Source organism: Dermochelys coriacea, chromosome 5 (genome assembly GCF_009764565.3).
Source record: "Dermochelys coriacea isolate rDerCor1 chromosome 5, rDerCor1.pri.v4, whole genome shotgun sequence".
Taxonomy (NCBI): domain Eukaryota; kingdom Metazoa; phylum Chordata; order Testudines; family Dermochelyidae; genus Dermochelys; species Dermochelys coriacea.
In genome coordinates, this window is record NC_050072.1 from 13,284,345 (window position 1) to 13,307,892 (window position 23,548).

General features: G+C 43.4%; 1 protein-coding gene across 1 annotated transcript in view; it reads right to left on the reverse strand.

The window, feature by feature from the left end:
- The window catches only part of LOXHD1 (lipoxygenase homology PLAT domains 1), a 299,746-nt gene that overhangs the window by 107,395 nt on the left and 168,803 nt on the right, over positions 1-23,548 (reverse strand). The window contains exons 18-28 of the mRNA XM_043514533.1: positions 22,136-22,212; positions 21,116-21,312; positions 20,315-20,507; positions 18,351-18,511; positions 10,004-10,310; positions 7,641-7,795; positions 7,162-7,295; positions 5,765-5,913; positions 4,167-4,271; positions 1,993-2,121; positions 832-996 (exon numbers count right to left, since the gene is read on the reverse strand). Of these exons, the coding sequence (XP_043370468.1) occupies positions 832-996; positions 1,993-2,121; positions 4,167-4,271; positions 5,765-5,913; positions 7,162-7,295; positions 7,641-7,795; positions 10,004-10,310; positions 18,351-18,511; positions 20,315-20,507; positions 21,116-21,312; positions 22,136-22,212 (1,772 nt within the window). The remainder of the gene's footprint in view (positions 1-831; positions 997-1,992; positions 2,122-4,166; positions 4,272-5,764; positions 5,914-7,161; positions 7,296-7,640; positions 7,796-10,003; positions 10,311-18,350; positions 18,512-20,314; positions 20,508-21,115; positions 21,313-22,135; positions 22,213-23,548) is intronic.

A 23,548-nucleotide genomic window follows, 5' to 3' on the forward strand; every position in this document is an offset into this window, starting at 1 on the left:
TCCCATGTGTCTATATATTTATTATTCTAAACCTGGGGCCAGTTGTGTCTGACAGCAGACTGAACGCACAAGCGGTGGTGGTGGTGGGGAAGGGTACAAGGAGCATCCCTTCTTCCACCTCTAATGTTTTATGTGGAAAGAAAATGCAAATGTGCTTGAGAGACAGGGGATGCCATGGTCAGAGCAGCAGCGGCGGTAGAGACGTGAGTGAGGAGACACTGTCAGAGCATCACCAGAGAAAGATTATGTTAGCTTCTGACTGTTGGATAGTTTGAAGAGGGGATGGTAAAGATCAGGGTGGCCAGAGAGGAGGATAGTCCAGGTGAGAAGGAACAATGGCATGAACCAGGGTTTGGGCAGGGGAGAGAAGAAAGAATCTATAAACCTATAGTATCTGAGTGCCTCACAGTCTTTAAGGTTAGTTATCCTGATAACAATCCTGTGAAGAATGCAAGTCCTATTGTCCATGTTTTACAGAGGGAGAACTGAGGCATACAGACAGGCTAAGTGACTTGGCCAAGGCTACACAGGAAGTGTGTGGCAGGGCAAGGAATGGAACTCCATTTCCAAGTCCCAGGCTAGCACCTTAACTACTGGACCATCTTTCCTAATAAAGGGAAGGAGTAAATTTTTAAAAAGCCATGGATGCAGAAGTGACAAGATTTGGCGACAGCCAGCATATGTGGAGAAGAGTCAGAGAGAGCCCCAACATTGTGAATGTGAGGAATGAGAAGCACAGTGGATTCCCACCCCCAGACATAGGGAAAGAGGAAAGCAGGGGGCTTAGAGAGGAACAATTCAATGTCTGCCACAAGGCAAAACTCTACATACATGGAACATATTCTTTTGTCTGCAGTTGGGCAGGGAAGAGATCTCTCTCAGTGGCTCCATCATCCTCTGATTTATCCAGCCAGCGGCCACAAGGGAACTTCAGACATTGCCCAAGTGATGGGGCATCAATTTCCACCCATTCCAGAAACCAGCCAGTAGAGCCACCTGTAGCAGGAGATTATACTCAGAGTGAATATCACTTTTCACCAGCAAAGCGCTTTACAAACAATGAACTAATTAATTCATCCCGCAAGATCCCTGTGAAAGAGGTAAGTGTTAGCATTCAGTTCTACAGAAAAGTCACTTGCGGTAGACAAGTTACTGCTAAGTGACTTGCCTGAAGTCCCAAAGGGAGTTAAAACCAGGGTCAGCACACAGGAGGAGCTCACTGGCCTGGCAGTGCTGTGCTATCACCATTAGACTCTCGCTCACTCTTGCTTCTTTTGTCAGAACTTGAGGCCAATTTTTTCAAAAGTGGCTACGTGTTTGGGGTGCCTCAGAGTCTGAATGTCCAGTGGGAGACTAAAGGGGCCTCATTATCAGAGGGAGTGTTTGCAGCACTTTCTGAAAATCAGGCCCCTTTAAAATGTCTGAAGTTAGGCATTCAAAAATTGAGGCACCTGGAACCACTAGTCACTTGTAAAAATCTGGACCCTTTGTGTGAATTTAGCACCAGGGTTTTATTATCTACAGATCCCATTTTGAAATCCAGATCATTTTAAAGCATAGCAATCAGGTCGGAATGCCCTGAATATATACCACAAGGTGGTTATAAAGCCAGACAGAGGATTGGCATCACCCCTTTCATGGAATAATGGTTTTGTACAGCAATTCCCTTGCAATGTTCATTTCTCTTGGGTAGCCTTTCCACCCTGGTGCATACTCCTCCTGCTATAATATCAGCTTACAAAAGGATGAAAAAACAGTTGTGTTTCAACACTGCTCACGCCACTTACACCTCATTTGCCACCACTGCTGTACCATGTCTAAATTAAATTTCAGGCTCCCTGGGGAAAGGGCCTGTATATTTGTCTGCAAAGCGCCAAGTACATGATGATAATAATGTTCAGCATGTTAATAAATAAGTCATGAAATGAATATTTCCAAATATAACCCCCACATGTGGAACAAGGAAAGCTATGTTGTGCCAGGTCATCTTACCTTTATTGTCATGGCCAACCTTTATTTTTTTCAGGTCTCCAATGTCAACAGACTCCACTGTAAACTCATCAACCTTCCCACGCTCAAATTTGTTCTTGTTAGTTTTGGAGGCCTTTAGATTGATTATCCCTGTTTGTTGTAGCACATACAGACATTGTTTAGTGCAATGATATTCAGACCTCAGTGGTTCAGAAGCCAAATTAGCAATCAGCATTACCCAAAAAATGTGAATTCATTGTTTCATTTAATAGATAGATAAATTAGGTGTGTGTGTGTGTATATAATTATTCTCACAGTAAAATGACAGACCAAGCATTATTACTGTATCAACTATAATTGGTTAATAACATAGTGAAAGCATCCTGATTGGCAGAGGTGCTGGAACAATTTGTATACTGGGGGAGGGCTGAGAGTCTTTGAACCCAACTGTAAACTCTGTGTATGATGGAAACCACTTCAAGCCAAGGGATCCCCAGCACACCTACTTCCAGCACTTATGCTGATTGGTTAATAACTTAGATTGGTTAATAATTAAATCACACAGTGTTTTAATATCATGTCCTTCAAAGAGCCGCAGGAGACACATTAAAGAGCCACTTGCAGCTCGTTACCTGCAGTCTGAGTGTCACTGGTTTAGCCTATAAAAATCAATTCTTTGGGATTGTAAACAGGAATGGGGGATGTGCCTACAGTGTAATAAATGGCTTTTCACCCCTGGAGATTTGGTTTCCAATCTGTCCTTTGTCACACAGAACCATAGATTTTCAACTGTATATAACCTCCCACCACCAAAATACACATCACAACTCTCTGCAGTTGAGTGGTCTCCCTTCAGTGCCACAGCAACTATGCTGTTGAAGGGCCAGCTAGAGATGTGGTCCAAGTTGTGCAAGAAGAACAGGAGTACTTGTGGCACTTTAGAGACTAACAAATTTATTAGCGCATAAGCTTTCGTGGGCTACAGCCCACTTCATTGGATGTGTAATATGTGTAATGATCCAGCCACTCCCAGTCTCTTTTGAAACCCAAGTTAATGGTATCTAGTTTGCATATTAATTCAAGCTCAGCAGTTTCTTCTTGGAGTCTGTTTTTAAGCTTTTCTTTTGCAAAATTGCCACCCTTAAGTCTTTTACTGAGTGGCCAGAGAGGTTGAAGTGTTCTCCTACCGGTTTTTGAATGTTATGATTCCTGATGTCAGATTTGTGTCCATTTATTCTTTTGCGTAGAAGATACCATTAACTTGGATTCCAATAGAGACTGGGAGAGGCTGGGTCATTACACATATTGAATCTATTTCCCCATGTTAAGTTTCCTCACACCTTCTTGTCAACTGTCTAAATAGGCCATCTCGATTATCACTACAAAAGTTTTTTTCTCCTGCCGATAATAGCTCATCTTAATTAATTAGCCTCTTACAGTTTGTATGGCAACTTCCACCTTCTCTGTATGTGTGTATATATATCTTCTTACTATATGTTTCATTCTATGCATCCGATGAAGTGGGCTGTAACCCATGAAAGCTTATGCTCTAATAAATTTGTTGGTCTCTAAGGTGCCACAAGTACTCCTGTTCTTTTTGTGGATACAGACTAACAAGGCTGCTACTCTGAAAGTTGTGCAAGGGAATTTGCCCTACACTTCTCTTCATTGTCTGTCACTTTCACAAGTACTAAGATTCACTACATATGCATCGTGTTGGTCCCAACAGGGTTTGCTCATCAACAGATCAAATATTTCTGCAACATCTCAGCAGTTGAAGACAAGCTGAGTTTCTAGAGTAGGCTGTATCCCTTGCTGGGATACAAATGAGTTGACCCAGACCCAGTGATCTGTTTTCCTACTCTTTGTTTTAATCTATGCTGTCAACAGTTTGGCTTACACAGCTGGTAAGTAAATTGGCCTAGCTCCATTGAAGCTCATGGAACGACAGTGATTTGCAGGAGCTGAGTCTCTATCCCCTAGTAACTAAAATGCTAAATAACATTGGCTTTCCTATGCATTTTGATAAGAAAAAGACTTACAGCAAGAATATGAAATCATCTTAACTGAGAACAGATACTGTATTGAGGAAAGCAAAAAAAACCCCCAAACTCTTCTCAGCCATTTCAGTCAATTATACCAACAGCACGGACCCCATCTCTGTCACACATACACGGGTTATATTTGGTTCTTACCCGTGTCATCTTTATTTCCATAAAGAATGATGAAGACATTGGCATCTGTCCCAGAATTCTTCTTGTCCCCGGTTTTCACTTTCACAGTATAAGTAGTTGATTTAGCTGTCAAAAAGCATTTCTTAATTTGAGAGTGTGAACACTGAGCAGCTACTAATTCTATTTCTTCTTGTTTCACTGCACGTGTTATTTATTTATTTTGGACAGTCAGAGTGTATTCCTAAAGCTCTGACAGTAATTCCTATAGTTTCTTCTCGTATTTGCTAGGGTGAAACAGGACTGTGGGCTGCAGGGTCCGTGACCGCACTTCATACAGTAATGCTTTCTCCATCTTTACAGAAGAGAGAGCTGTTCAGACTTCCCATTTCTTTCCTGGGAGTCTCACATGCTTCTCAGATTTGTTTCTTGCTGCAATCTACAATAACATTTCATTTAAAGCACCGGATTTTATATATACAGACAGCCCTTCACTATATCAAATTTGTATAGTTTCCCACAACACCATCATCTGAAAAGTATGGCAAACTCTTAAGAACTGTGGACATTCCTAGAAGCTGTCTCCACAACACAACAAAATATTAAGCCAAGATTGTCAAACATGGGTGCTTAAAGTTAGACTCACTGATCCATATTTAAGCACCCGAAGGAATGTCCTGATTTTCAAAAGCATTGAACAGCGAGAAACTTCCATTGAAGTCAATGGGAACTGCTGGGTGCTCAACTTTTTTGAAAACTAGCCCACTTATTCAGCCGTATAAATATGGACGCAGGCGCTTAGCTTAAGGCTCTCAACTCTCATTGGAGTCAGTGGAAGTCCAGGACGGTCAGCACCTTGCAGGATCAGGCCCCATGGTGGCGTCATTATTCAGTTGTCGGCATGGGCAATCAAGCACACTGGATACAAGGTAGTTTCAGGAAGATAAACATAAGCAGAGCAGGCATGAGGCATAAGCTGACCAAGCAATTGCATAGGTCCCCGAGCAGCTCAAGGGGGCCCCCTATTTGCCTTTTTAGTATATGTTGTGTGTTTGTGTATGGGGGTGGGAATATTCCTGCTTACAGCCCCCAGTGGGCTACCACCACCTCTGATCATAAGACAGCACGGTACTAAATGAAAAAAAGATACATCTTCAGGTTCCTTCCCTTGATAGCAACAGTCTCTGGTTTTAATCACTGACACCCGGTCATTTTCATATCCAAACTTGTACCTATTGCTAACTAGTACAGCTAAGTGGCTATGGTTTTAATGGTGGCTGTGCATTCCAATTCAGATGTATTGCATCACTTGCTCCTTTGCAAGAGAAAGGGAGAGACTGAAACAGATGTGGACTCTATGGATGTCTACCACTCTGAAACCTTTCCACATGCTGGGTCCAATCTTGCAAGGTGATTACAGTTCATGAGAATGGGGGAAGGGTGGTGCTTCGTGGCTTACAGGGCACAGAGTATTTCACATTTCATTCACATGTAATAATCTCATGATCTAGGAGGGGACTTTTTCATGGCCTAACAAATATGCTAATTGAGAACGTTCTTAGAGCTGTTCATAACTTGGCTTCCTTTTTACTGATTGAGAGAAACACAAGACTGCTGCAAACCTTTCTGTTCCAGGCCCAGAGATGCAAGGGACTGGTTATCATTGTCCAAATCTTTCTTTATAAATGCTTCATCCACTGGGACCAGCTCCCTGGCAATCTGACCATCATCTTCCTCACCTGCCAACCACCGCTGGCATGGGAAATAATACCTGCAAGAATAATAGTGGCACACAGCACTCACACGGGACTTTTCATCTTCAGAGCACTTCACAAATATGAACAGCGGTAATTAGCAAAGATGAGAGGCTAGTTAACAAAGAGTAACAGCACTCAAAGCTGATAAGCATAAATGTGTCTCCTTCCTTGTCTTTTGTTCCCTTTGTGTGGACTTATCCAGGCCTGGCAACTGATGCCTGCTGATAGGTACTAAGTGTCAAGCTGTCAGTCCCACCTGGCTCATTTTATTTTGAGGCCCAGAAGCAGATAAATAACCTAAGGGTTAATGATAGTCTCACAGCAAAATATACTCCATATTTACAGAACGAGTCTTGATGTCCTCACTCAGGTTCCAAACCAGCAAAGCACTTATGAACATGCTTAACTTTTAACATGGGAGTAGCCCCACTAAAGTCAGTGGAACTATTCACATGCTTGAAGTTGAGCACATGCTTAAGCATTCTGATGGATTGGGGGCTCAAGTTTTACTCAGTTGGCTCACTCTCAAGTTGCCTGGGTCAGGACCTTTGGATTTAGAACATTGGTTTATTTACCCCCATATATGTAAAAAGCAAACCCAGGGCTGGGTCACAAGCTTCCAGAGTACAAGCTATAGGAGGGAACCCATAGGTCAAGGGCTCTGCAACAGGAATTTCCTTCAAGTGGAGTGTGTTCCTCCTGGAAGAAATGGTAGATTCTGTTTCCATACTTCACTGGCCCGAGTTCCGCTTTGATACCAGAAGATCTCAGGGGATTTCCCAGAGCCCAAAGCTATCAGTATTGAACACTGCTGCCTCATTACTTGTTCTAGGCTCCCAGTCAGTTTGACACCATTAGAGCTGGTCTCCCAGGACTACTTGCACTGATAACTTACCCCAGGAGCTCTCGTGAAGGGGGGTCTTAGAAAAGGAAACAGAGACAGGAGCTGTAGTGCCTTTTCAGCACAGTTCTGGATGGGTGATGTTAGTGGGAACGATGTGCATCCTGCACACACATCTTTATACCATCTTCCTCCTTCTTGCACAGAGCCAGGGGTCCTCTGCACACACGTCTGAGAGAGCCATCCCCACATCCAACAGCACCATTATTTTAGCATTCTAAGAGGATCATCCAGTCTGAATTCATGACACATGTAACAAAATCACTATGTTCTTTGTATTTCTAAGGCTTTATATTTATCTGACCAGAAGTATGAATCCCATGCATCCAATATCATGAATGGAGTGCAGCAATCTGCTCACCTGGTGTAGTCCTTGAGATCAACAATCTCCACTCTGTCCAGGAACCAGGCTGGGTTGCTGCTGGAGTTGTCATGACGAATCCGCAGTTTCTTCAGTACTCCCAGATCAATGGCTTTGATGGTGAATATATCTTCCTGCAAAAGCAAAAACAGAGGCAGACGAGTGTTTCACACCCAAGCCTATGGGGAGTCAGTGCCCTGGACAGGGTATTTTTTCCATTAAAAAAAAGTGCCAACTCTCTCATGCTTTCTCGGATATTAAAATCATATTATCACCAGCTTTAATCTGTCTCTCCGCTATTTGAGGTATTTCCCACCTCTATTTGTCTGAGAGAGAAAACAAGATGTCCAAACTTTTAATTCAAAGAAAAGCCTGAGGTTTACTGAGAAGATGTAGAAATGAAGGACCAGCAGCTTGCGATCAAGGACAGAGGATCATACCTGCCTTTTGTTTGCTTGAGTGACTAATTAATGCCTTACCTGGCCCTTCTCAAATTTGTTCAGCTGGTTGGACCTTTTCAGCTGACGCTCACCAGTGTCTCCTCTTCCTTCACCATAGATGCTCAAGAAGACATTAGCATCAGTCCCAGCACCCCACACATTCCCAGTGATGACATGGACCTCATAGGTGTTCTCTGTAAGTGAAGTTGCACAGAAGAGATGACATAGGAACTGTCATGCTGGATCAGACAGTGGTCCATTATAACAACATGCTGGTCTATAAGCACAGGCATCATCAGCCCCATTAAGATGAGGTTTGCTCTGAGTTGTGGTTCAGACAGGACACACGCTGGGGAGAGGGATCAGGTGACTGTCATGTGATTGCCTGCCAGAAACTATATAAAGGAATGCTTCTGGATCATTCTAGAAGAGGTAAGAGTTGAGGTAAGACCCTGGAGGAAGTCCCTCCACTGGAGCTGTCAGTAAGCCAGGAAAGCAAGGAAGAATGGTGTGTCCTCTGCCCTCCCAGCTTGGCTGGGACCAACAGTTCTGAGTTGTTTGCTCTTGTTTCCAATCCTTTTGTGATAATAAAGCCAGCTCTGAGGAAAGGGCCTTGAACTGAACTCTTACTTGGGCTTTATTTTAACCTTCCCTACCCAGGTTATTTGCTCATCAGCTTACGTAATGCTGACAGACCCTGGTTGTCCACAAGCAGGATTGAACATGGGACTCTTGGAGCTAAATGCATGAGCATATACTGCATGAACTAAAAGCCATATGGCTGTTAACTAAGGCTGTAGAAAAGACTCATTAATCTCTTTCTCTAAGTGGTCTCAGTGCCACTAGATGGGACAGAACACCACACCCAGGACGTGTGAGGGTTACACTTACACTCATATAGTCTAATATTCAGTCTCCAACAGTGGCCAACACTAGATGCTTCAGAGGAAGTGTCAAGAAACCCCTAGTGGACCACTGTGGAATAACCCAGCCATTTAGGATGTTTCTTCCAACCCCCCATGTTTGCTTATGTGAACATAAGGATTTAGATCTTATTTTTTACCCTATCTATTATAATGTCATACATTCTGGTTAGCCATATAAATGCTGAATCTGGGTTATTTTTTAACCATTCTAAACTCTTAGCCTCAATGATATCTTGTGGCAGTAAGCTCCACAGGTTAATAACATGCTTATACCTGGGGGAATTCTGTGCCACTGTGCACGTACAGAATTCATTCCGATTTTTTTTCTCTGCAGAATATAGATTCTGCTGGAGAGGCATTGCAGTTATTCCTTTTTCTGGCCAGGGGCTGCTGTGGCACCAGAAGAGAGGGCCACCAGAGGGCGGAGAGGTTCAGGAAGAGGCTGCATTCCTTACAGTGGGGCCAGGTGAGGAGGCACAGGATGGACAGAGTGGGGCACATGGGGCTACAGGAAGGAACAGACTGGAGTTCAGAAGGGCTAGTGGGAGGGACAGACAGGAGCTAGTGGTGACAGCATTGAGCCATGAACTGAATGGGAGGGGGGCTGCAGGACCACATGAGTTTGGGGGATAGGGGCTGCAGGATCACATGGGAATGAGGAGGAGGGCTGCAAGGCCATATGGGGACCAGGGGCAGATGTGCCTGACTGAATGGGAGAGGCTAGGGGTCAGCCAGGGTCTGCATGGGGGAGGAACCCCAGCTCCCTAACAATCCCTCCCCCCACAAAAAAATCCTGTTCCATACTTCTCCCACCCATATCCACCAACCCTCCAGGTTCACTCCCAGGCTCCTTCCCTCTCCCTCAGCTCTTTCATTACCCCTGACTCCCCCAAGCCTTTGCACTACTTCTGAGGGGTGCAGGAAATATGTTTCTGTATTGTAGTTTAAATGAATTACTCAACGTTCTGTTTCAGAGTAGCAGCCATGTTATATGCGTTCTAAGGAATTTATTTGTCAAACAGACATTTCCTGAATCTTTTTTTGTTGTTGCCTGAATTATTACAGACATACTTGCTGAGAGGTATTTTGAAATAAATAACCAAAATAATTGAAACTGGTGTGATTATATTGTATTATTTTGACAAATAAAATATGCAAGAATTTTGAAATATTGTGTGCAGATTTTTTTTTCCACAGAATTCCCCTAGAAGTAAATGCTGTGTGGAAAGTACACATTTTTCTCATTGTTAAATTTGCTGTTTTTTCATTTCACTGGGGTTGGGGTGGTATAGCAGCCTGGCAGAAGTACAGTCTTTGAGCTATTCTGAGTGCACCAGGGGTATAGATAAGGGGGTATATATGACTTTATGGCATTTCCAGATTTTTGAGTGCTTAACTGTGTGCTGCTCTCTTAATGTAATATTTTGTTATTGATTATGAGATGCTTAGGGACATGTATTTACTGCTGAAGTTTACCCTCAAGTCCAGATCCATCCTCGGGTATCAGCTCCACAACCAGTTCCTTAGCTCCTTCATCTGTAGCCAACCAGCAGTGAGCCACGAACTTACAGACTTCCATCACTTCTTCAGGCTGGGAGTCCTCCTCCTCTTCCTCACTGGATTTCTTCTTCTTCTTCTTCTTCTTTTTCTTCTTATCCATCTCCTTCATCTTCATTACCATCCATTTAAGAGTGACACTTTCCAAGAACCAGCCATCCCCAATGCCCTTCCCATCATGGCCAATTCGGAGCTTGTAGATCTTGCCAACATCTGCAGCCTCTACCTGCCATCAAAGAAAAGTTTAAGGCCTGAGAGAACATGAAATGTCTTCTCTTCACAAATAACCAACGGCAGTGCTTAAAACTCAACATGGACCATTACACCCAAAGCTATTACCTCACTATTACCTTGACTGTGAGATGTGAAGCTCAAGTCATTTCCTGCCCCACTCACCAGTTTCAACTGGATTGATTGTTCTTTTTCACTTCTTGTTCTAGTGCTCTTCCACCAAATATCATCTAAACTGACCAAGTGACTTGCACAAGGTCATACAGAACATCTGCGGCAGACACCCCCAAACTAAGATCTACTGGGTACCAGTCCTGCCTCTCCTCCTCTCACCAGCGTTGTAGCTGTGCTTTTGTTAAATTACTGGGCTGACTATTGTATTCATCTCTATCAGTCTGCAAGCTTCTTGAGATGTGGATCTTGCACTATTGGGGGTTTTTGGGGCGGGGGGGGGGATGTTAGGTGATCAGTAAAATGCTGTATATACATATGGTGCTCCTTAAATAAATATTAGCAATGCAGTCTGTACAGCCAGCCAGTCAGTCAAAGTGGAAGACTGTTCTAGTGGCAAGGGCACTTAACTAGCACTCAAGAGATGTGATTTCAATTCCTACCTCTGCCACAAATTTCCTGTGTGACCTTGGGCAAGTAATTTAATCTATCTGTTCCTCAGTTCCCCATAACACTTCCTTACCTCACAGGGGTGCTGCGATGGTAAACTCCATTAAGATTATACCATCCTCAGATACTACAGTGATGGAGGCTATACAGGGAGGAGTAGGAGTAGAACTTTCGAGCCAGTAAAGCAGATATAAAGAATGGGCACCTCATTCTTTTAGAATATTTGCCCAAATTATTTAGTAGCTTGCTCCACTAGAATGAGGTTTCTCAACCTGTGTGTTGTGACCCAAAATTGGGTCGCCAGATTGTGTCAAAGCCTTGCAGGGCTGGCTGGGCTCAGCTCCCCCTCCAGATGTTGCGACCTGGTGCAAGGAGTCACAGCACTGCTCAGGTTTGGCACATCCACCCCTTTGTCATGAAGACGGGGGCCGATCAGGAAAAATTTGAGCGAATGACATTGTGATCTCCTGTGCCAAGTCGTAATTCCCCTCCCATAAATTTGGCCTAGCTGGCCCCCTGTCAGGAAGAGTGGGCCAAATCTGAACAGAGTTGCAACTGCAGAGGTCATAACACCCAGTGTGGGAAGCTGAACCCAGTGGGAGAGAGTGGTTGGTGTCTGTTTGCGTTGGATGCAGCAGGTCACTCTGGGATACACGGGGTGAGGGGGCCCCCTGCTGAACTCCCATTTCCTTCCTTACTACACTGCCAGGACCCCAATTTCCCCATTTCACCTCCAGGCCCCCAAATTCCCCCCAATTCACCAATGGGGGAGCTGTATTTTTTGGGGGGGGGTGTCTCAGTTTGCCAATCCTCCGCCCAGTGGCTTGCGGAGTTCACATCTGCTTGATCATATCTCAAATGTTAGCTCCAAGCTCTGCCACCCCTGGATGAACCCCTGCCAGGAGGTGGGAGGACATCGGATCTGGGGTGTCTTGGGGATCTCTGGGTTACGACAGGCCATCAAGGTTTATAAATAGGTCGTGAGCCCAGAAAGTTTGAGAACCACTGCGTTAGAAAGTGTTTCTCAGCATGATGGCCCCATAGCCAATGACACTTTTAGTTTTGGTGGGTTTTTGTGTTGATATATAGTTTATATGCTAAGAACCCTGTGACTATTTTCTTTTTTAGGCTTTAATTTGGCATTTTAGCATAGAGGGCTTCAGCCTAGAAGCATTTTTATCAAATTAAAACAATAATTAATTGCAAAAGAGATGTTTATCAGGAAACTGAAATTGATCCACCTATCTCAGCACAGAGAAAAGTGTCTCTCTTTTCCCAGCTCATGTGCTTCCAGCATTCCCTGTCTGTAGCTGATAGCATTGTCTCATTAACATGTAGTTCATACAGTCTTATTCTTTCCCATATCTTCCTGTAAATATTAATATTGGGAAAGATAGAGATCCTTAATCTGCTAATGCTTCAAACTTCTACCTTGTGTACTTGGAAAACTGCAGAAATTGGGTAACGTGACAAGTTCCTGCTCGACCTTGGTGGGTCTTGTGCTTATTGGCAGATTTGCTCGCCTTGGAGCTTCAAAGCAGCCCTCAGCTTGGCTGTTTTTCTGAACCCACAGTCCAGGTCGACTCCTCCTGTGTCTGACCAGGAGTTGGGAGGTTTGGGGGGAACCTGGGCCCGCCCTCTACTCCGGATTCCAGCCCAGGGCCCTGTGGAATGCAACTGTCTATGGAGGCTCCTATAACAGCTGCGTGACAGCTACAACTCCCTGGGCTACTTCCCCATGGCCTCCTCCCAACCCCTTCTTTATCCTCACCATAGGACCTTCCTCCTGGTGTCTGATAATGCTTGTACACCTCAGTCCTCCAACAGTCCGCATTCTCACTCTCAGCTCCTAGTGCCTCTTGCTCCCAGCTCCTCACATGCACACCACAAACTGAAGTGAGCTCCTTTTTAAAACCCAGGTGCCCTGATTAGCCTGCCTTAATTGATTCTAGCAGCTTCTTGATTGGCTGCAGGTGTTCTAATCAGCCTGTCTTAATTGTCTCCAGAAGGTTCCTGATTGTTCTGGAACCTTCCCTTTTACCTTACCTAGGGAAAAGGGACCTACTTAGCCTGGGGCTAATATATCTGCCTTCTATTACTCTCCTATAGCCATCTGGCCCAACCCTGTCACACACATTAAACTTAAGGTTTCCAAATTGGGTAAGCATTTATAGAAAACAATCATTGCTATGTAAATAGAGTGATTTAGGTAGAAGATTGATAAAAATCTGTAAGATTTAATGTCAGGAGAAGCTCATTTACTTTAGAAACAGATGAATGTACAGCTGGTATTTGAAATGTTATAACAAAATATATATGCAGTGTTGTTGTAGCTGTGTTGGTCCCAGGATATTAGATAGACAAGGTGGGTGAGGTAATATATTTTATAGGACCAACTTCTGTTGCTGAGAGACAAGCTTTTGAGCTTAAATGGAGTTCTTCTTCAGGTCTGGGGAATGAACTCAGAATGTCACAGCTAAATACAAGGTGGAACAGAATGTTTAGCTTAAGTAGTTAATGCTAGAAATATGTTAACCTGAAGAAGAGCTCTGTATAGCTCAAAAGCTTGGCTCTCTCACCAGCAGAAGTTGGTCTTATAAAAGACATTACCTCATTGTTGTCTCTATAACAAATGATAAGTGTTTATAAAGTGCTGGTCATTCAAGGATCTCAAAGGAGTTGTCCCTGTTTTGCAGATGAAGAAACGGAGGCAGAGAGAGGTTAAAGGAGCTGTGTAAACACACAAAGCAAGGCAGTGGCAGACCCCAGAAAGGAAAGCATATCTCTGTCTCATGGGGGCAGTGTGACCTAGTGGATAGAACACTGGACTCAGACCCAGGAGACCTGGGTTCTATTTCTGGCTCAGCCTCTGGGGGACCTAATGAAATCACTTTATCCTCTCTGAGCAAGGCCGTCCTTACCTATACGCAAAGTATGCAGCTGCATAGGACACCAGGAAATTTGGGGCACCAAATTTCCTGGTGCCCTGTGCAGCTGCGTGCTGCTCCAGCCCCTGCTCCGGCTCTTGCCTAGGGCCCCCGCCCCTGCTCCGCCCCAGCCCCGCCCCCACTCCCCTGAGCTCTGCAGCCAGGCTGGGTCTGCACTCACCAGCATGGGAGTGCAGCTACCCAGCCTCAGCCGCGCCGCTGGTGAGTGTGGGAGGTGGTTATCCCTTTCCCCCCCAAGCCAGACCTGCCCCCTGCGGAGGCCTGGGCCCTGCCCCCCCCACTCCCCACGGAGGCCTCCAGCCCACTGGCCTGCTGCCCCCCCCCACAGGGGGGCTGCATAGGGCCCCAGAATTGCTAGGGACAGCCCTGTCCCTGTGCCTACATCTCCCCATCTATAAAATGGGGATAATGACACCAACCTTTATAAAGTGCTCTGAGATTCATAGATTCATAGATATTAAGGTCAGAAGGGACCATTATGATCATCTAGTCTGACCTCCTGCATAATGCAGGTCACAGAATCTCACCCACCCACTCCTGCGATACACCTCTCACCTATGTCTGAGCTATTGAAGTCCTCAAATCATGGTTTAAAGACTTCAAGGAGCAGAGAATCCTCCAGCAAGTGACCCATGCCCTATGCTACAGAGGAAGGTGAAAAACCCCGAGGGCCTCTGCCAATCTGCCCTGGAGAAAAATTCCTTCCTGACCCCAAATATGGTGATCAGCTAAACCCTGAGCATATGGGCAAGATTCACCAGCCAGATACCCAAGAAAGAATTCTCTGTAGTAATTCTGATCCCACCCCATCTAACACCCCTGCACAGGCCATTGGGCCTATTTACCATGAATAGTTAAAGATCAATTAATTGCCAAAATCATGTTATCCCATCATACCATCTCCTCCATAAACTTATCGAGTTTAATCTTGAAGCCAGATAGGTCTTTTGCCCCCACTGCTTCCCTTGGGAGGCTATTCCAGAACTTCACTCCTCTGATGGTTAGGAACCTTCATCTAATTTCTAAACTTCTAAACTTCCCGATGGCCAGTTTATATCCACTTGTTCTTGTGTCCACATTGGTACTGAGCTTAAATAACTCTTCTCCCTCTCCGATATTTATCCCTCTAATATATTTATAGAGAGCAATCATATCTCCCCTCAACCTTCTTTTGGTTAGGCTAAACAAGCCAAGCTCCTTGAGTCTCCTTTCATAAGACAGGTTTTCCATTCCTTGGATCATCCTAGTAGCCCTTCTCTGTACCTGTTCCAGTTTGAATTCATCCTTCTTAAACATGGGAGACCACAACTGCACACAGTATTCCAGGTGAGGTCTCACCAGTGCCATGTATAACGGTACTAACATCTCCTTATCTCTACTGGAAATACCTCACTTGATGCATTCCAAGACCGCATTAGCAGCTCATAGTCATCCTGTGGTCAACCAATACTCCAAGGTCCTTCTCCTCCTCCGTTACTTCTAATTGATGTGTCCCCAGCTTATAACTAAAATTCTTGTTATTAATCCCTAAATGCAGGACCTTACACTTCTCACTATTAAATTTCATCCTATTGCTATTACGCCAGTTTATAAGGTCATCCAGATCCTCCTGTATGATTTCCTGGTCCTTCTCTAAATTGGCAATACCTCACAGCTTTGTATCATCTGCAAACTTTATTTGCACACTCCCACTTTTTGTGCCAAGGTCAGTAATACAAAGATTAAATAAGATTGGTCCCAAAACCGATCCCTGAGGAATTCCACTGGTAACCTCCCTCCAGCCTGACAGTTCGCCTTTCAGTATGATCCGCTATAGTCTCCCTTTTAACCAGTTCCTTATCCACCTTTCAATTTTCATATTGATCCCCATCTTTTCCAATTTAATGAATAATTCCCCATGTGGCATGGTATCAAACACCTTACTGAAATCTAGGTAAATTAGATCCACTGCGTTTCCTTTGTCTAAAAAATCTGTTACTTTCTCAAAAAAGGAGATCAGGTTGGTTTTGCAAGATCTACGTTTTGTAAAACCATGTTGTATTTTGTTCCATTTACCGTTGACCTCAATGTCCTTAACTACTTTCTCCTTCAGAATTTTTTCCAAGACCTTGCATACCACAGATGTCAAACTAATAGGCCTGTAGTTACCCGGATCACTTTTTTCCCCTTTCTTAAAAATAGAAACTGTTAGCAATTCTCCAGTCATACGTACAATCCCTGAGTTTACAGATTCATTAAAAATTCTTGCTAATGGGCTTGCAATTTCAGGTGCCAATTCCTTTAATATTCTTGGCTGAAGGTTATCTGGGCCCCCCGATTTAGTCCCATTAAGCTGTTCGAGTTTCGCTTCTATCTCAGATATGGTAATATCTACCTCCATATCCTCATTCCCATTTGTCATGCTACCATTATCCCTAAGATCCTCTTTAGCCTTATTAAAGACTGAGGCAAAGTATTTGTTTAGATATTGGGTCATGCCTAGATTATGCTTGACCTCCACTCCATCCTCAGTGTTTAGCGGTCCCACTTCTTCTTTCTTTGTTTTCTTCTTATTTATATGGCTATAGAACCTTTTACTATTGGTTTTAATTCCCTTTGCAAGGTCCAACTCTACTTGACTTTTAGCCTTTCTCACTTTATCCCTACATATACTAGGCATAATGTGACAATGGTAAAGAATCACTTAACAAGTCAGTTTCTTTACAGGGAACGTTATTAGAACAAAGGAAACATTTTATCTCTCATTCTGCTTCATGATAGGACTTGTGCCTAGACCCTGCCACAACAATCCCTTCCTTCTGCCCAGTTTCCTTCAGTAGACTTAAAGAAACAGCACACACATCGGCCTGTTCCTGACTGATCTCCTTGCACTATGCAGTAGGCCATGCTGCCTCCCGCTTATGAGAAGTGTAAAGAAATCATTAATTATCCATCTCATTCAAGTTAGACCCAGGACTTCCTAAGTGTTCTTATTTACTTCCTTTAAAAAGCGTTAGCCCTCCATTGCTTGGCCTGTTTCAGGACTACACTGAATTGCTGACTTGTGCTCAGAATAGCACAGGAGCTGTGACTGAGTTGCTCTCACCGCCTGTGGACAGTGCCCCACTGTGTCAGCACCCCTTTTGGCCAGACAGGGCACTGCACAGAATCTGCTCAGACCAGCAAGGTGGTCAGTCCACCCTTCTTGTCTAAATCTCTATCGATCTCTTCTAGAGGCAAGGACATTAATTTTGTCCCAGTGGCGCATACCTGCCCCCTTCCCCTCATGTCTGGCAAAGGTTATCTGGTCCTTGTCCTCAAGAGTCTTGGAACCCCTTTTGGTTCTTAAATCTCTGTTAATTGGTAGGTAGGGGAATCCACTGGGTTCCAGCTCAGGGCCCTGAACCCAGGCAGGCAGAATCAGTCCTCAACAATTCCCCTGTTGAGCTCCTTCCTTCCTCTCTTGGTTCTGTAGGCCTCTGATCTGCCCTTCTTTGGGTTGTTGTCACCTGGGGGAGGCTTCTTATCAGCTTGCTGGCAGGACCTTCTTTGTCTAACCACCTTGCTTTACTGGCAGCTGCCCCTCCCCTCAGCTCTTTTATTCTCCCAGGTGCTGTGAGGCAGCCAATCAGCATTGGCCAGCAATTCCTGCACTAACTCCTTGGTTGCTAGGCCCAGGTTGACTGAGACCCAGAGGTTAGGGCACTTGCCTAGTACTTAGATGGCCCAGGTTCAATTCCCCTTTCCACTAGACTTACCGTGTGGAAGTCTTAGCAAGTCACTTAGTCTCTCTGTGCCTCAGTTCTCCCTCTGCAAGTAGGGATAATAGCCCTGCCCTTCCAAACCCTGGTGGGAGGTGTCAGGGAAGAATACAGTAGAGACACCATAAGGTGCTCAGATACTATGGTAGGAGGGTACTGTTAGCACCTTCAACAGATAAAGAACAGAAGAGCATACGATGCATCCCTTAAAAACAGCATGCTTCCTGGGATGAGGTGGCTCTGTACCCCCCTAACACTATTAGCACAATCTGAGTACACTTTCCTACGGAAAGAAGAGTAGTATTTCCAGTAGCAAGGATTGGCAGGGTTGAGCCAATCATGTGCATCTCTATCGCAAGTACCAGGTGTGATTAATGGCACATTCCAAAGTAAGCATGACAATATGTCATGCATGCTTTTTTGATTAAATACAAAAGCTTAATTAAAACTTAAGGGAGAATGCCACTAGATCAAGGCCAAAAATATAGGTTTACAAATGTTTTGCAAAGCTAAAATGAGTATTTCTTTTCTTCTACAGTGCCTGCATCCTAAATACTAGTGCATGGAAACCTGAAAGGTAGACTAGTCTATTTTTCATGAAGTGCAAAAGCCAGTCAAGCAGAAAGGTTGAAAAGTGAACATGCTTTGCCATTTTGTTAAAAGTACATTATTTTGGTTCTCATTTCTTTCCCTTCAGATAAACAGTAAAGGCTGCCTTCATCATACCTTAAAAATATCGGTTGCTCCCCTCTCAAAGTTGTTTGACCTGCTTTTCAAGGTGATCAACTCACTTTTGCCAGTCTCGCCATAAAGCTGCATGAAGACATTTGCATTGGTGCCTGCTGCCCGCATGTCCCCCGTAACTATAGACACCTCATAATTTACCACTATTTCAAAAGAAAAAATAAATGTAATGGAGGAATTAATACACAAAGCTCCTTAGTATAATTCTGGGGTGGGTTTGCTAATGGTGAAGTGCATAGAATTGCTTTGAGATGAAAATTAATTATTGTCTATAATACACATAGGATATTTTTTACCATGTATAAAACAATGCATGGCTCCACAGCCAGTGCCTATCTCAATAAGCTAGGGTACCTCCCAGAAATGTCTCTGATACATTCTGCTTTGGTAAAACCACCTGCAAAATGTGTCTAATAATATGGCTTTAAAAATCTGCAGCTCTCCAAACTCTAGTTAAACATTATTATTTGTCTAATGTTCTAATTTTACTAGTAGCCAAACTCAGTACAGAGATCAGTCTGAATGATTTAGTGGATACAATATGGGCATGTCTATGCTGCAGCTGGGGGCGTGCCTCCCAGGTAGAAAAATTCACACTAGTTCGCAGGCTAAAAGTAGCAGTGTGAATGCTGCAGCCTGGATCAGCTGCCCGAGCTCAGACCTACGGGGTCCAGGTGACCTTGGACTCAGGCTTGCACTCCTCAACATCCACACTGGTATTTTTAGCCCACTAGTTCTAAAGGAGCTAGTGCAATTCTGTCTACCAGGTTGGAAGGCTTGTTCCCAGCTGCAACATAGACATACCCCAAATGTCTACCACCCACAGACTTCCCATATAGACTCTTGGCAAGTCATTCAGAAACTCTGTTGCTCTTACCCCACCTGGAAAATGGACCTATATACATTTCCCTGAAGGGGAATACTTGGTTGAGAATGCAAAAGGAGTTATTTACCAGATCCTAAATTTCCTTTCATGCAAGAAAAATAGTCTTGCCTGGTCCAGTAGCAGATGATAAAAATATTCTCCATCAGACCACTAGCTTGTCAGGTCAAGTGAATTTCCCAACTCAAAGTTAGAGGGGTACTAATAGGGCCTTAAAAATTGAACCTCATTGCCATATTAACTATGGAGAGGTTAGAACCTCTCCATAATACAGGAGCAGGAAAGGAGCTACGTGGAACAGTGGGGAAATGCACCACCTTTTTCCTCCTTGGGACACGAGGTCAACTTCTAATCTTGGTTCTAAATGAAAATTAATATACTGATGTCAGTCAAAACCAGAATGGATCTTCATCCGTATCTATCATAAAACTTCTCTCCTCAAGAGAGACTAGGGACTGGAAATTCAGATTCTGTTGCAAGTCAAGACTGTAACGAACTGGAAGAGCTATGTGAGGATGCTGCTCTGGAAGAGCATGGTAGCTGCAGGTCAGCAATGAGATGCCTTGATGTTGCAGCAAGGGAAACCCAGTGTTTGACTGCACTGAGCCTGGTCATAGCCTAGGTTCTTCCTAGAAACTCAGAAGTCAGAGATGGAGGCGACCTATTACATCATCATCTCAGCAATAACCCTGTCAATGCAAGAATACACCCTACACTGTTTTTTTCTTGTGGGTTTTTTTTTTCATTTTTTCTCATCTGATTGTAAATGACCACAGCAACAGGGCTTTATCATTTACTTTCACAGTGTGCTGCTACCACTGCCTATCATGCTGACCAATATTGCATCATTGTTTCCTTGTCCATATGTCTGTATCCATTTGTTATCTCTTGTCTTATACATAGATTGTAAGCTCATTGGGGCAGAGACTGTCTTTTCTGGGTTTGTACAGCACCTAGCACAATGGGGGTCCTAATTCATCCCTGGGCCTTTTAGGCACTATGGTAATACAGATAATTAATAATAATAATAATAACAACAACAACAAATGCTTTGCTCTCTCACATTTCTCAATGGACACAATCTCACTTGGGTAGAGCTCCACCTCCACCTTCCCATCAGCCTTGTCTTTGTCAAGCCATCGGTTGCATGGGAACATGTACTGCCTTCCATGGACAGGAACTGTGATCTGGACACTAGCCAGGAACCAACCAGATCGGAGTCCTACATTATCATGTCCAATCAGAAGTCGGTTGATCTTGAAAAGAAAAAGCAAAAAGAGGCGAGGGGAACAAGGAAGGCATTTACTTAATAAAATAAAAATCTACTTCCCACGTATGTTCTGTTGTTTCACTGTGTACATGCAAACCTTTTCTATATGTATCAGCTTGTGAACATACAATGTTCCCTTAAACATGCAATTTGGACAGTTAGGCAGCCAGAGAGCCACGCTGCACATGGAAACATTGCCTTACACGTGCAAACACCATCGTATCTATGAAAAATCCCTAGTTGCAATTGTAGCAACCTATTTGAAAATGTGGTTTGTAATATTTTGTCCAAAGGTCAGATTCTCTTTCAGTGCAGCAGTTCCCTTAGTACTGTGCTGATTGGTTTCAGAGTAGCAGCCATGTTAGTCTGTATTCGCAAAAAGAAAAGGAGTACTTGTGGCACCTTAGAGACTAACAAATTTATTTGAGCATATTTGAGCACCAAATGCATCCGATGAAGTGAGCTGTAGCTCACGAAAGCTTATGCTCAAATATATTTGTTAGTCTCTAAGCTGCCACAAGTACTCCTTCACTGTGCTGATTGTTACACAAATCACTTGCATATAATACTGACCCACTTGTAATTAAGTCTTACCTTTCCAATATCCAGTGTCTCTAAAATAAACTCATCCACTCGCCCTCGTTCAAAGTAATTGCCTAGGTCATTATCAGAAACTAACAGAGGCTCCTTGCTGGTGTTTGCCTTTTCACCATATAGTTTGATAAAAACTTTAGAATCTGAGCTGGCTCCAGGAACATCTCCTGTCTTCACACTGATGTGATAGCTGACATCTAAAGAGATATTAATGTACACAACACAGACACATGATGCACTGCCAAAGTTCATCCTGAATCACTGAAGCTTTCTGCAAACTAGAATAGAACACAAGCATGAATGAGAGAGGCTTAGAAACATTTGCATCAAGGTCTTGCCCAGAGGAGCAGACTGGAAGGAGCTCATAAACCTATGAGATGTGTTCACCAGCTGTACAAGTGGTGAAAAACATAACAGATATATAAATGGACTGAGAATGTCTGATGACAGACCCACAGGGTTAGATTATCACCAAAACACAAAAAAAAGTAAACTTTTTAGAAACTGAAGTAGCTTTATCTACTTTTGTGCCTACAGTTTGATTTTAGCCAATTTTTTTTGCATGCAAAATAATTACTAAGAGCTACGTTCTTGTTCTCATTTAGCAATGTTTTAGGAAATTACACTCTTGATGCCTCAAAATCCCGATAAGGGAGGGTTGTCATCTTTGCCTTGTCTTTTTTTTATTTTTTTTGGATTGGCTGAAATTCAGTGCTATTCAATGGAATTCACCCTGCACAGGAGACAAATGTTTAAGGATCCAATCTCTAGTCACACAAAACAAGCCATTCTTAAAATGTTTTAAAAATTCTTTCCATTACACAAAAATGTGGCGGTCATCTTCTTGTATGTTAATTAATCCCATTCATAAGCTAGGATTTAAAGATCAGAGATTTCCCCCCATATGGCCCAGCACACATTTCTTAGATGTTATTGGTATAAATATTGTTGTTTTCCTGTTGATTTAAACATAAATAAATAGCCCAACCCAAAGCCTTCTTCATCCCAGACCAAACTCACTTTTCAGGATCGGTGAATCCCCAGACGGTACTAACTCTCGAACAATCTGACCATCATCCTCATTTTTGTCAAGCCATCTGGTTTGCAAATAAAAGTAAGTTATCTCCTAATATTTACCACATTCAGAGTTTTAAAGTCCAGACAGATACAGTATGTAACAAAAAGTAACACTGTGTAGATAAAGTGACATTTTTAGGTGGCTATCCATCTGTGAAGAAGACGAGACCTAGTTATCATGAGTGTGATCTAACCCTGCAGTTGTCACACATTAGTCTAAATTCTCCAACAGCTAATATTTTCAAAATATTTTCATCTTCCATTTGCAACACAGGTAGAGGTGCAATTATTGTGTCTCGAATTTGCATTTACATAGAAGGTATAAATTGAGCAGATACAAATCACTCCTGCAAACAGGCTGGGCCTTTTGAAAATCTTGCCCATTATCCAGAAAATCTTATTGTCTTTTATTCTGACAATAATATCAGATATGGCTATTGACATCTTTTCTTATGACTGCTGATTCCTCTATCTTTTCATCCTACACTTTCTATGTGTAACCAGGAAACACTTCTCCTTCACCAGACAAGAGCTGAATTATATTTTTGGACCTTGCCTCTCGACTTCAGAGCTGGATGTGCTGTGGAAGTAGCATGCTTCACCCTGGAGTGCTAACACAGGAGGGAGGGAGGAATATGTTTGCATCACAACATTCACGTAACAGTAAATCATTAGGCTAATTAAGGAGCGAGATCTGGCACAAACAGAACTGTGGAATGAACAAGTGCAGTGCAGAAGCAACGCAAGTTTCCCCACACTGTCCTCTGTCAATGTACTCCATCCTTACCCATTACACAAAGGGAGAGGGCAGTTCAGTTTCCATCATATTCAATCTTCAGCTTTGCTGCCGAGACTGCTATTACAAGGAAGCCAATGAGAACTGATGAGGCAGTGGTTTTAGAATGTGGACAAATATCAACTAACAATTAGAATGAGACCATCTTTTCATTTCTCATAGGCCAAACAGTCATCAAGCTGTAACACCTTCAAAGTCATTACCATCTGGATTTGAATGGTGACCTAGAGGTGAAGGGATCCAGAGCCAATGATCAATCCCCTGAGCTACCAACTCTCTTTCCCACCAGTTTTGCTAGTTTTTTTTTAATTTGTCAGGTTCTAATTCCCTCCATCTGAAAAAAAAAAGAGTTAGAATCTCCTTTCTCCACCCATCCCTGCACACAGAAATAATATTAGCACAGGTGCTATGTGGAAGAAACAGCAGTATGCAGGAACACCAAACACGAAGCAGAACTCAGAGTTGGCAACAGTACCAGGAATGTTCTATAGCCCAGAATTCATAAGGGGAACATGAAATAGCCACCAGGATTTTGCAGCAATACTAAGTGCACAGCAGCA